At 42.2% G+C, this 14,928-nt stretch overlaps 1 protein-coding gene across 1 annotated transcript; it reads right to left on the bottom strand.

Annotated features, from left to right (window-relative positions):
* Window positions 1–181: 181 nt before the first annotated feature.
* On the bottom strand, window positions 182–14,569 carry LOC143329112 (protein Niban 1-like). Its single transcript, XM_076744841.1, has 14 exons — window positions 14,391–14,569; window positions 11,932–12,062; window positions 11,623–11,760; window positions 11,406–11,523; window positions 10,476–10,637; window positions 6,606–6,721; window positions 6,377–6,481; window positions 5,224–5,386; window positions 4,863–5,044; window positions 4,537–4,683; window positions 4,336–4,446; window positions 3,565–3,672; window positions 3,345–3,456; window positions 182–1,888 (listed from the first exon to the last, which is right to left on the bottom strand). Exons 1-14 carry the CDS (start codon window positions 14,443–14,445, stop codon window positions 414–416), a joined length of 3,123 nt encoding a protein of 1,040 aa, XP_076600956.1. The 5' UTR covers window positions 14,446–14,569; the 3' UTR covers window positions 182–413.
* Window positions 14,570–14,928: the final 359 nt, after the last annotated feature.

Here is a 14,928-nt window from a genome sequence, read left to right on the forward strand (position 1 = left end):
AGAGCCAGATGTTCCACAACATTTGGTGCATATCCATTCACGTTAGCCATACCAACAACTTTATAAAGTAGTAACAGGTCATTGCTAGCCAAATGGCCACAAAATGAATAAATGCAGCTGTAAGATCTTTTTCATGGCTTTATTTATATCAATTTCAATGTTAGCAGAAAAAAACAGCCGAACTGAAAATGTATAGCTGTTGAAATGTAAAATTAAGAATGTAAAAATAAATGTTTGTCTTCTTCAAAATGTAGTCATACAAAATAGTGATGCAGTCATAATGGGATGGGTTAACCTTCTCCTCTCTTCCCCTCTTCTCTCTCTGTACCATTGAATAAGAAACAGTGGAGGAGGTGTTAGTAAAGTCCATCTGGCTTTGAGGTCCATCGGTCGGTTGTGGTGGTACGGGTCTCTCAGGGTGTGTGGCTGCTGCTGGGACAGGGCCTGACTACTGTCTCTACTTCAGTGATCTCAGTCACCAGTTCTCTGATGACAGCCACACTGTCCAATGGCAGCTCTGCATCACTGTCTGGCTCTGATTCCATTGACTGAGGGCTTTGGAGAAGCTCCTTCTCCTCTTTTTCTTTCTCTCCTGCTTTTTCTGCATGATCTCTCTCCTCTGCTTCTTCCTCATCTTCTGTTCTTTTCTCAGTCTCAAGCTCACTTCCTTTGCTTTCGTCTTCCTGGCCTTCACACTCTCTCCTGGTGGTTAAGGCGGTGGCGCTCTCTGCTGCAGATTCAGAGGACTGGCAGACTTCATTGACTGGTTCGCCTCCTGTTTGAGCTCCACCTTCCATTTGCCCTTCAGCTCGCTCCCCCTCTACCTCTTCTTCTTTCCCTTCTCCTGCCTCTGTCTCTTCTTTCCCTTCTCCTGCCTCTGTCTCCTCTTTCCCTTCTCCTGCCTCTGTCTCTTCTTTCCCTTCTCCTGCCTCTGTCTCCTCTTTCCCTTCTCCTGCCTCTGTCTCCTCTTTCCCTTCTCCTGCCTCTGTCTCTTCTTTTCCTTCTCCTGCCTCTGTCTCTTCCTTCCCCTCTTTGACTCTCTCATGTACCTCTTTCTCCTCTGCTGCCTCTTTCTGTTTCTCCTCTTTTACCTTCTCCTCCTCCCAGTTGTTCTTCATTTCTCCCGTCAAGTAAACAGCTCTGTCAGTGGTCTGCTGTGCCATCATCTGCGTTACAGGAGGTGCTGTAGAGTTGCAGCCAATGGCCTCGCTTAGTGAGCCAAGGCTGATTTTCACTGGGCTGTCTGTACAAGGTGGGTATGACGATTGTGCTTGATATGAAGTCGAGACATCAGGTGTAGCAGAATTTTCAGGTGCTGCAGACTGATCAATGGCAGCACATTCAGCTGGAACATCTGTGGCCTGCGGTGAGGACAGAGTGGACACTGACAGGTCAGCAGAGTCTGGGATGGGATTAGTGGATACTGGGTCAGCAGGTGTGTCAGGTGTACACATTTCACGCCCTGCATCAGAGTCAGCTGGAGCTGATGGTGCATCAGTTCCAAGCTGGACTTCTTCCTGGGTTTCCTCGAAGCACGAAGGCTCCTCGGGCAATGACTCATCAAACTGTTGTGACACGATAATCACAGGAGACAGAAGCACGGTGCTCTGGTCAGAGCTTTGAGTGGTACTGGGGTCAGATTTGGCATTGGCATTGAGCTCTGGGTCACCCTGAAGGCAGACGTCAGCTGTGGCTGTCTGACCTCCCTCCTCCACCACAAGAACAGCTTCTTCACTGGGTGCTGCTGAGGAGTCTCGAGTGTGAATGGCTGGGCTTCCTGGTGCAGAGAGAGGAGGCGTCTGCCCCAGCAGGCTGTACTGACTAATGGCCAGATCAGATGTGTCCAATAGCAGATTGCTGCTCTTCTTCCTGACAGCATCCTGGACCACTGAGGAGATGGGAAGGGACACAGTTAGAAATGACGTTTGGACCAGAGAGGTATGTTCCAATTTATATATCAATTAGCAGATGTTGTACTTAGGACAGGACAGCGCTACAGCAAGTATTAAGGACACAAAGGTCATGAAATTGCGGCTTTTAATAGCGAGCTTACACTGTAGACTTACAATTACTGGAATTTGGGGAAGGAAAAACGACTTTTTGGTTGCTAGTAAGCAATTTGGTTGAGCACTGGATTTGGCTGCAGTATTTCTAAAAGCTTGGTTACAGCCCCAGTGCCGGAGCTGGACAAAATAAGAGAAACAAAACAACTAGTCCTAGCCCCATCATATTACCCCTGCAGTAATGTAATATCACAATGCATATATAAGTCACTGACTGGCTTTAAATGTTTGTGGAAAATCATGCACAGCACATTTACAGACAGGATTTCCTTTAGATTTCAGCAGGAAATGAGAATTCAAAGCTCATTAGATAACTGTCACCCTTCCCTTATTCTTATCTATGTCAGTCATTTATCAAAATAGCAACAGAGGGAAGTCTCACAATCCTCAGTGAGATACTTGAAAATACAAAAAGGCCTAAAAGGGAACATGACATGATAAAAAGACTCCAACAATCTTCACATGGCGACGAGTGTTTGCGTTTTACTGACTGAGTCCGTTAAAATGGAATCAGTTGCACCTCTGTGTTCCAGGACACCATGTTCTATTTCCCATCATTTGTTTTCATTTGTTCTCAATATCCTGGAAGGGATGTATTGATGCCAGCTATGGGAAATTAGCTACAGCTTTCATTAAGTGTTAAAATATGAATACAGTTTCAATTAAAAATAAGATTTTTACATTTTCCTGTTTTTTAAAATTGGAAAGGCAACCTTTTCAAGATGAAACGTATTTCGTAAAAAGAAATATCTTATTGTGAAAATCCTTTAGTGAAAGATGATGTATTATGATTAATGGTGATTCATATTTCTCTCGTAAAGTCCCATCACTAACTGATGGACCATTTGTGAAGTAGAAGAAACTTCAGATATCACTCTGATGAAGGCAAGGTGTCCTCAGTGTTGGAGGAGTGCTGGAGAGGAGTTGTCCAACTTCATTTGATGGGCCAAACTAGAACTGGTCTGCACATCATTGAGTGTGGGAGCTCAAACATCTCTCAAAACACTTTAGTTGCTCTGACAATCAGTTTATCTTAACCTGAGTCTCACACAGTCTTGAATTTCCTTCAGATAAACAGAGTTATTCTGCCTCTGATCACACCAGATATCAGGCCTAAATGGTGTGTGTGTGTGTGTGTGTGTGTGTGTGTGTGTGTGTGTGTGTGTGTGTGAGTGAACAATGTGGCTGTGTTACATTCACCAAAGTGACTCCTTGACCCGTGTGTGTGTGTATGTGTGTGTGTGTGTGTGTGTGTGTGTGTGTGTGTGTGTGTGTGTTTACCCGTCTCTATCTCCTTGCTGAGGATATCTCTCAGTACATCATCATAGACATTATGAACCAGGATGAAACTGCTGTAGTCTGAGAAAATGTACTGCTCCAACTGCTGTAGCTCCTGGACAGAAAACACACATCGTACCAGCAACAACACACAGTATAAATGTGCACGCTGTAATGTATAAGAGACAGAGTGGGTCACACTGCAGAGGTGTGTTTGACCTACAGTTTTCCACTTGCTGTCCATCCTCCTGGTGAGAGCAGGCAGACTGATCTCCAGTAAAGCTTCCTGATAGAGCCTCCTCTGGACCACTCTGCTATCATAGTCTAGCTGCTGCTCACACACACACACACACACACACACACACACACACACACACAGGTGTCATTTACAGAGTCCTAATAGCATCATCACGTTTGAACATTTTCAGGTTCATTGTACACACTGTGCATGTGTGTTTATGTTAAAAGCTACATACAGCACACACCAGCTGCCTGGACAGTAATAATCCTGTATAGTTTATGTAGTATGTTGTTTGTTGTGGACCTCTCAGGCTCCACGGACAGGTGGTGGAACAGCTCGAGATCTTTAAGTAACTGGGCACTGAGGTTGACCACCACCTGTTCTTCACACCACGTGGACAGGGTCTACTCAAAGGCCCAGCAGTGCATGTTCATTCTGAGGAGGCTGACAGGCTTTAACGCCAGGCCTTTAAACAGCAGTGTACGCTCACTCATCAAATCAGTCCTCGCATTCAACATGTTTTTATGTTGTTTGTGAGCCCCTCATCTAAGACCTTTTCCTATGACTGGATTTCTACAGTGTGTACTGAAGAATATTAGAAGTTTTTATTTGCATTTCTTTCTATTTGCAATTCTATTTGCATTTCCTCTATTTGTTTTAATTTTGCACGTGAAATTCTGGATTTTTTATGGTGAAAAAGCATTCACTGGCACAAAAAAATTGATTTGATATTCCTTGTTGTCCTGTCTTTACCTTCAGGACTCTTTCTTTAGCTCTGTCCATCTTGACAGGAATCTGAGAAGGCTGCAGTCTGGCTGATGATTGGAGGAACAGCTCCAAGGTGTACACAGCACTGTCCAACAACTGGAAGATACAAATGACAAGCACTGTGTGACTGTTAGGCCTTGGCTGTACAGACTGTTGCAGAGAGACACACCCAGCTGAACTCTATACCTTCTCCATCGCCAGATGTGCAGAGTGAACCAGCCTCTGAGTGCTGCTCAATCCAAACCGCTGTTTTAAGCCTTCAAGTTTCTCTGCCAGGTTCTCCACCTGCCTGTAGGACTGATCCAGACTGATGGAGCGCAGAGTGGACAAGGCCTGGAGAACACACACAAAACCATAATCATGATCTTAAACCAATTAATAATAAGAAAATGGCTAGATTCAACACCTTGGGAAATGTAAGCTAAAGTTTGCATAAAAAACACTACATAAACACTGTTTAATCATAGACTGTTTCTCCACACACACACAGACAACAAAAATGTCTCTCTCACCTTCTTTGTGTCCCCTGTTCCTCCGTTTGTGTGAGTGAAGGCTGAGTCCATCTGTGTGTGCAGGGAGCGTTGCATCCCCTGAAACCCTGCACTTATGCTTTCTGTGAGCGCTTCAAGGATGGAAGACATGTAGGGGGCTACAGACTCACTGCTCACTTTCTCGGCTTCCTCATGTATACATGCTGGAACACACAAACACACATATTCTCACAAGACGTTTGATAGTGAGTCTTTTATCAGACAGGAAACTCAGATATTGATTTAACAGCGCTGTGTTTGCTCTTCAAAAAGAGTGAGTCAAATTCATTCTTTTTCTAGGTGTGTTCAAACCTTAAAGGGGCTAACGATCGACTTGCTGTACCTCTGACTTTGTCCTCCAGGAAGCAGTGAGAGGACATTATCTGGTCCAGGTTGGATCTGATTAGTGCTTGATTGGCTGATGCTGTCTGACGACACTCCTCCTTCAGAGCCTTCAGAGTTGTGGTGAGTTGTTCCAGCACCAGAGTGTAGGTTGCCTGCAGTGTCTACATACATGAACACATAATAGTATGATATACTATAAAATAGTTTCATTTTCAGTTAATTCAACTCAAGGTAAAAGATTGCAATGTTTGCAGTGGTTAAAGCTGCAGAGAAGGAGACTGTGGTCTGAGATTAATATCTAAAATTCTCACACGTGATGCAAAATTCTGAGAAATCAGAATTACAAATTTCCTATCAGAACTTGGGGGAGAACTCAGTCTAAACACTTATATTTTTTGGCCACTTTGAAGCAGCATAGCAAGCTGCAAACACAACTTATTTTCACCTTCTAAAGTTGTTGAGGTGAGTGTGTTACCCAAACAGTTTCACTCCCCTTTTAGCTCTACTTTGGTTTCCTCCACCTCCTGTGAAACATATCTGACTCTTTAGCTATAAATGCTTCACTGTGTTTGCTGTTTGGTGCTGGATAGGCGAGGTACAGCAGGCTGCCTGCTGCTGCTGCTGCTGCTGCTGCTGCTGCTAGAAATGACCTTAATAACATTGAACCAAAAACTGATTAGTGCAGCTTTAGAGGCAGAATTTGAGAATAAAATCAGCAGTATTTTTGTTATTATTTTTCTCAGAATTCACATTTGAATTTGAGAATTTTTCTCTTCTGAGGTTCATTTAAGGACAGTCGTGGGTTACTGGTCATTTAGGACATCATCTGACAACTTCTGTACCGATCCTGATCCTTTAAAATGAATGAAATGTCAACATTGAAGCCTTCATATACTTTATGTTGCCTTCAATGGCTGTCAGAAATAGCTCAGCACATTTGGATGACCCAAACACAGGAAAGAAAACATTGGTGTGTAACATGACTGATAACGCACTGTAGACTGAGGCCAACTGTCACCAGCTCACTGTTTGCTAATGTTTGAGTCCCAGAGCTGATGAGGGATGATTTTAGCCTCACGTTCTTGTCAGCCAGCTACGTTTCACAGCATCTCTCTCCACCTGTATTGTGTTGGTGTATTAGTGTAACTCACTGCCAACCACTGCCGTATCCTTTCAGTCTTCTTGCCCTTTACTTTTGGCTGAAGCTGACTCTGTAACCATGGCAACACTTCCTCCATCACCTGGGAGGCCAGTACCTACAGACCAAAACATATTTTAAGAAGCAAGTGGATGAAGAACCACAGACAGAAAGATGTGCGTGTGTGTGTGTGTGTGTGTGTGTGTGTGTGTGTGTGTGTGTGTGTGTGTGTGTTTGCTGACTTTTTCCTCAGTGCCCAGCAACATTTCCCAGGATTCATAGCATCCTTTGTCCTGTCGGTAGAGTCGCAGGGCTTGCACGTACGCCTGGCTCTCATAGGATAAATCACACCAGGGGTCTGCAGGAAGTTTGGATTCAGTTATTATTCTGGACATTTCTCTACATTTCTGTCCTTTCTGTGGAACTTGGACATCAATACATCCCTGACATGCTCAGTGCAACACATTAAAACATACGGTATATTTGCCACTAGGGGTCTCTCAAACAAAACGATGAAAATAAAAAACATAGTTCGTTGATGTTGTGAAACAGTATGGGATCATGGGAGTTGTTGTCTTCATTGTTAAACAACCACCTGTTCTGGTGTGACTATATTTATATATAAAAATAGATATATCCTCTTGCCACACAGCCCTGTTGTTGTCTAACAACTATGAAAAACACGTCAGTGAGCCACACTGTTGCACGGGGTGACATGCTCCTTCATTACCATGAACACACACACTGTAGTTTATTTTGACTCAGTCCCACATACACCATCCTGTTGCACTGACTACTCACTAGTGCATCAGATGTGAATTAATCCTCTGCTAGAAAATAGTCCCCAACAAATGCACTCTTTCCTGCTGTTGGAGCAACGTTCGATTGAAAAACTACAGTGACCTGCTGTTTTAGGAAATGACTGAGCTTTCCTTAAAAATGAAACTTCTGGTGGCCTAAGTGTTAGGGTTAGGACACTGACTGTGAACTGGTTCCTGCCTGTCAGGGACCTTTGTTGAATTTTGTTTTCAGCGTCTCTCTACCCCCATCTCTCTACTATTGCCCATTTAATAAGGGCATAAAATGCCCACATATAACATTAAATTAGTTTTAGCATTACTTTTTTCATTCTTTTTGAGAGCCACAGACAGGGCAGGGAAGTCAGACAGTCTTGAGAGATAGACATAAAAATTGTTGGAGCTGGTCCTGAAAATCTCTCCAGAAGAAAGAAAAGTAAATGCAGTTATATGATAGACAAATACACTCTTTGCTGTTAGTTTACACCACTGTTACTTTTCACATCATGCATATTTGCTCTCACTGTGCTGATTTCTACTTTCAGTCATTACTTATTACTTCCAGTGTTACTGTGTTTAGTGGTATTAGGTTCCACATCGCCCATTTTCACCATTCTTATGTTATTATTTGTTTTGTGGTCCAGTTCCCTGGAAGACTTTTGGGCTTTCTTTTCTTACTTCATTGACAGAGGACATTTGAGGAACAGAAAGCAACACCATGAGCATGAATCATAAGTGCAGCTAAAAACTGACTGGCATGTGGGATGAAATCATTTCCTCACTGATGTTACTGACATGTGATGTGAGATGCTCCAGTGGTCAAACTGCTAGAACACCAGGAATACTGTTTCAAGCAGAGAGCTGTAATTAAGTTCACTGTAAACAAAGATCTCATTGCTACCCAGTTCTAATTAGTATGCACACCTTCATCTGATTAACCCTAACAGTGGGGGGTCAGTTCTACACATACACTCAGCCGCTGTGGTGACATCATTTCCTTTTCAATTTAAATTTGAAGTTTCAAGTTTAGAAATGCGATATGTGTGATGACTTGAACACCAATGGGTCATAATTGTACACAACCTACACCAGTTTCCCTCAAAATCATATGCATCATCTCAAACAACTGCAAACTAGCTTTATTAAAGCTGCATTAATCAGTTTGTATGCTCTCTTGGGGACAGAACTCCACAACGGGTAGAGCATCACACACTTTTATTATTATGGCTAATGTGTTAGCAACAATTGCCTTCTTACACATCCAGCAGACAAAGAGAAACATTAGCATTCATTTGGAGTCATGTGTCCAGCCACCTCACTAAGTCTCAGTCAGATATTCACTCAGCTATTCACAGCTCAAGACAGGGATATATGGCAGCAAAATGCTCCACTGTGTTCATCAGCTGGTCTCTACCTGTGTCCGTCTGCAGTTTGCTGTTGGCAGGTAGTCTACAGTGGGATGAAATCAGATACCTACTACCACTGTAAACTGAGCTGATGAGAGGGCTGAGACTCAGTCAAAACAGCCAAAACAATGAGCTGAAAGATGCTAAAATGCTCAGAAGAGCTGCAACGTTGGGTCAGTTCATCACCGGCTTGTTTCTCAGAGTCATTTGACCCATTGTTTATATGACAATTTTTGATTATTTACTTTTAATTCTAGCTGGTACAATAGAACAAGACAGACACTCAGTTTATTAAATCAATGGATTAAAATTCCAAGAAAGTTATGAAAGTTAAGTGAGAATATTACTTGAGAAAAGCCTATTATTTTGGGACGAATAAGAGAAACCAAGTGAAGCAGTCACAGCTGGCAAGCTGTGTGTTGTTTCCTGTTACTGCTGAGCACATCTTGGTGCAGCTATGACAAGCTGTGTTTCACAACCATATCACTGAAAGTAGAGGGGTTGTTGTTGGTTTGCATCCGAGCTAACCACACAGGAAGCCAACAACATTAATATTTTCATCTGTCACTAGGGCAATTGCCGCCACATGAGTGACAAACTAAAAAAGAGCCAACCAGCAAGAGCTAAATGTTTGACACCGCCATCTGACATTACAGAAATGCAAAGGTGTTGAGGCCTTTTTAAATCATTATGACTCAAATACCATTTTAGCAGTTCCAAATAATGTACTCGACCATGATTTAACAGTGTGTGATTCATGGCAGGTGGCACCACCTTGATTTCAAATAACTTGACCAGTAGTCATTAAAAGATATTTTTCTTACTTACTCTTTCTTACTTGTTACTTTTTCTGAATGTATAAAACAGAAGCAAGGATGAATTTTGCATGGCTGAATCTCATATGTTTGACCAACACATGAGCAAAAATGTGAGTCTGTGAATTGGGGGGAAGATGAACAACAGGAAGCTGTGTGGAGTCACTATGCCCAGCTGCGTTTGCCAAGAAATAGTCCCAACACCCTCTAGAACCATAAACTGTGTTTTTTCTCTTTGTTTGCAGATGAAACAAGTGTTGGTAGGCATTTGTTTGTCTTTATGCTAAGCTATGCTAAACACATCTTGCTTTGTGCTTACAACAAGACCATTTAACTTTCACTGGACAGCGGCCACTGTGCCCACAGTGGCCATAACACGATAATGGCACGTTGCATTTCCCTTCATTTTCCAAGACTCTCCTGAGCCAGTTGCTCAAAAGAGGTCAGAATTTCACGACCTGACCAGAGGCCAGCAGAACTCATAAGCAACAGACAATAAACGTTTCTCCTCGCGCAGCACAATGAGTTTACCTCTTGCTTTACTTCTGTGATACAACCATTGAAATGTTCATCTGTGACTTGCTTAAAGGTTGTGCAATAGAAGTACAACTCGAAGAGTCAGTCAAGTCTTGATGTCCACTAAGTTTGATCATGTAAGATAATATTAGCCACAATAAGCCACTGGTCGTACCAGAGCTGCTGGTGAGCGTGTAACTGTAACAGCAAACTCCCTGAGAGGATTTAATGAAGCCAGGGTACATTTAATGCTTATGGATGCAACTTTTCACATGAAAGAGGAAGTTGCTTCATCTTTTCAGACTCAAAATGTTTGAACTCTTTCTTTAAGGCGGCAGAGACTCTGTAAGTGCCGTTTTTTTTCCAAATGAGTGATTCCTCATTTTCAGCTACACCTTGCACTATGGGACAGTGATGTTCAAAACTGAGCAACTTTAGCACGTTGGTATTTAAAATCACATAGTTTTCTCTTTCTTCTAGTTTTAATATTCTGCATGTTTCAAATGTAGGTCCAACACTACGTGTAAAAATGAGTCACAGAGAAAATGTGGGGTGTTTAGGGTGTGTTTGTGTTTTACCAAGGTTGCGGTGTCTAATGCAGGTCTTGAGGCCAGACAGGAAGTGATCTCGTTCCTCTTCCTGCTGGAAAAGGAAGCAGGTGTGGCCTGCATAAGGCAGGTGCAGATACACAGCAAACACATGTGGAGACGACATCGCCGAAGAGGAATCCTCCTTCGCATCTGAACACCGTCATAGACACACAGAGACAGCAGTGTTACAGATGTGGGCTTGACTGAGTTTACTCTGAACCATGAAATCATTCATCAACAAAATAAAAGCAGCTGAAGTTCATGCCAACCAGTGACAGCAACACCTGACTCTTAGACACGTTTTTAATATTAGAATAATTCTCTAATAAGTAAAAAAAAAACAAAAAACACCTGATTATTTGTCAGAGCCTCTCAAAACAACACAGGACCGGAACCATCTCTCTGTTATCAGAGTCACATCCAGCCCCTTAGATTTTAGACAGGTCTAAAACTCTTGTTGTGGTTACACCTTGACCACACTCTTGTTGTTGAAAGCAAAAGCAAAGTAAAGCAATTCTGAGATGATGAGCCTGAAAAGCGTACCCACATCTGCAACCCTCCACAATGGAGACTAGAAACCAAGTTTTTCTGCCTGACCCAAACCTGACAGGTACCAGTATTGGGTTTTGACTTCTCTTTAAGACCCAATCTGACTGAACCAACTAGTACTGCCAAATGTGAGACATGAACCTGACCTGAAATAGGCCACTTTACACAATAAAATGTCCCAAACTTGACACAAAGTCTCATATTTTGATGGGACCCAAAGGATTTGGACGGGTAGCACATCTCTGATCCCACATTTGATCATTTGATGATAAAGATGATTAAATAGCTGAGGTGTTTGCACAGTAAAGGAAAGATTTATAAAACACCTTAAGTGTTTTGTTATATACTGTAGGAATAAATGAATACTACCATTGAGTATTCCAGCACAGGTTTGCTCCAGGTGAACTCGGGAGTCCTCCTCTGTGGTGAACACACGGGCCCCTGCTGTGTGGAGGATCACCTTCGCTGCACATCCACGACTGAAAGTCTACAGGTGGGAACAGGCAATGTCCAGTGCTGGCATACATATACTTTAGATTGAGAATGTCATGCTTTGTTTGTGAAAGCGTCTATGTGCAAGTATTACCTCCATGTTTTCATGTATCTCCACTTTGTAGTCTCTTCTCAGGACGGCGTATCTCTCTCTGAATTTCTTTCCCTGCTCATCCCAGCAAGAGAGCTTTACACACCCTTGGTACAGCACTGCCTCTGGAGCATACTGAGGCTGTACACACACACACACACACACACACACACACACACACACACACACACACACACACACTGATTTACCTTTAATGTTTTTAAAGATTAGCACAGATTTTCCAGCTGCATCCAACATGAACATGGAGTTACTGTAATCCTGTGTTGATTGATTGACAGGTGCAGCTCCTACCCCGGGTGTGAGCAGTAAGCCCTTCCCCTCTTTCTTAGGCTCCACTTCCTGGTGCAAGTGTCCGAAGTAGGCTGCAGAATACTGCTGATGGTAAAACACACTGAAGCTCTGGAACGCACCGTCAACAAGCCCTGGATACACACACACACACACACACACACACACACACACACACATTTAAAAAAAAACCAATGTATTTATCTCTATTTGCATTGCCCTTTTAAAATATTTCCTCCCAAAACATAGGTGGTAACGTTAGCATTAATGGATACAATGCATACATTAAAGCTACACTAATGAACATTTTTTGGATTGAATAACTATGTGTAACGTGAAACTGGACACTCATACTGATGAACCCACAATTCTCACCATACTCTGAAATTCCCCTCAGCTCTACAGAGCATTTAAGCTTCTTTCAGCTCATTGTTTAGATTGTGTGGGCTGCAACTACCACTCTCTTCAAACTTGTTTCTTGCTTTCAGCAGAAAGCTCTGATAAACAAAGTGTATGTTACCAAATGACAAAGTTAGCAAGTTATTGGTGAAGATAATGGAGCATTTAGCAGCTAAAGAGCCAGATCATTTTCTCAGGAGTTGGTAGAGACCAAACCAGCGCTAAAGGACAAGTGGACACACACGCAACTCCGAATGAATGATAATGTTTCTACATGCCTGGATTTCTAAATCTGAAGCACTTTAATTTATCAATGTTGTGGTTTCAGTTTGTCCCACTTTCCCCCAAGTGACTGAAAAAATCAACTAATGCAGCTTTACGGTTTTATTGCTCAGGTTTGAGCGTGGATTAGGAGAGGAGCTAATATATTAGCCCTAGTACTGCCCTTGGTCAGTAAGACATAACTCCAGGAAGACTTTTTAAATGAATGCCCCTGAGTGGATGGTTTAATCAAGAGACACGTTGAACTAAATATGCTCATCCACTGATTGAATGTGTTCTGTATATGGAAGCCTTAAGCTGGTGATTCTGGTATAATGGACTGAAACAGCTGCTGCTCTGCTCTGAGGTCAGTTTTGAGTATGAGGACAAGGGATGAGAGATGGAAGGCAAGGCAGAGAGGAAGATAGCAATTAGACCAAGCTCACATACACAGTGAACGCAACATACTCCTTAAAACAAAATGCTCAAGAACTAACGATCATGATGTCATACGGAAATATGTGGCTACATACACACACACACACACACACACACACACACACACACAAATATCTGCGTCTTAGTAAAAAACAGCTTTGGGATGGCAAAACTTATGCGTAGTACTTCAGATCATTTGAGGCTTTTGTCAAACGTCTGTTGATTTGGAAGAACAGATGGACTCATGTACTCTCTGAACTGGAGGATGTGGATCAGTCATAAGCTGTCGTTTATCATATGTTTACAGTGCATGACCATTATCACACATTACTCGGGTCACTCTGTAGGTTGACTTTGATGTTACACACTGAGACACTGACATACACAAACACACAGATCAGACAACCCATAATAATATAATAGTTGGAAATGGCTGTAATTAGATTCGAGTTTACACTGGAGATTAGTGACAGGATGTGACTGCGCCGATAACACGTATAGGAATGCACACATAGAAGTGAGCAAAGCAGCTCATGTAGCACATCCTTTTTATTTCATTCATTGTTGTTTTTAAGTCAACATTCATTTGATGCTAAAATGATAACTTGTGACATTCAAAAAAAAAACAAAACAAAACATTTTTCTTACACTTTAAATCAAAAGAAAGAAAAGGAACAAGTATAAAATCAGCTAACTGTCCTGGTGGCCTGGTGGTTTAGGCTGGTACCATATAACCACAATGTCCCCACTTTGATTCCGGGGACCTTTATTGCATGTTATGTCCTTCCCCATGTTTCCTGTCTACCTCTTTGCTGACAGCATTCTAGTAAAGGCCAAAATAAATAGTTACATTGTGTCCTCTTCATGCAATACAATACAATACAATGCAGCAAAATGCAACAACTCTGTCAATGCCATTCAGTTCAAGTACGTCAGATTATATTGGTTTGTCAGTCACTATGTAAAATATTCAAAAGTCAGTATAGCAGTATATGAAGTACGTTAGGATAGTTAGATAATAATGTGGTAATTCGGGACAGAAACTGTGTAGTTCTACCTCTGCTCTCAAGCAGATACACAGTGGAAGGTAACCCAACCTAAACTGCACCAATCACCGCTGCGATCGTACAACTACTACTGATGCTGCTGCCACTATCACTCGCACTCCTACAGCTTCTGTTAATTCTCTTTGACCACACACTTCTCTGTCTCTATTTTTCTTTATCTCTATTAAATGCACTTTATTCTCTATGGAAAACTCAGGGCCATCAAAGTCCCTCTGAAACATTCCAGAGAAGAAGTGTCCAAAGCTGCAGACTACACGAGAGAACGCTGGAGAAAAAGAAGTGATCTCTTGGTTTTACCTTTGATGTGTGTGATTTTGGCCTCATCCAACAAGCCAGAGGAAGATGCTCCCATGATGTCTATGTTTCCTTCTTCTCAAATGCTGGCAGAAAAGCTCGGATCACTTATTTAAGCATGCATACACAGTATAGACAGGAAACCTATATGTAATACATGTTAACTAAATGAGTGGCTCTGATGTGTCGAGGATTTGGCTCAGCTCATTTCCTCTGTTTTCTGTGAGTCAGTGTGTGGTGAGCTGGGCGGGACTGTTAAAACATGAGGTGAAATCAGCCATCGTCTCACCAAGCGTAACATCACACACAGTGTCACAACCTTCACGGTAAGGCCATCTGCTGGTAAGCACTGAAACAGGACATTACTGTGAGCTACATGCAACAATATTACTCATATATAACATCATGAAAAATTCATTAAAAATGTATTATTGGTCTAGTCTTCCCTAATTCTTTATGATGACCTGCCATATGTGAATACTGTTCACAATTCAGCTTCACAAGATGTCTGCATGCTGTTTTTTGTGTCATTATGTGGTTT

This window comes from Chaetodon auriga, chromosome 12, assembly GCF_051107435.1.
Source record: "Chaetodon auriga isolate fChaAug3 chromosome 12, fChaAug3.hap1, whole genome shotgun sequence".
Taxonomy (NCBI): Eukaryota; Metazoa; Chordata; class Actinopteri; order Chaetodontiformes; family Chaetodontidae; genus Chaetodon; species Chaetodon auriga.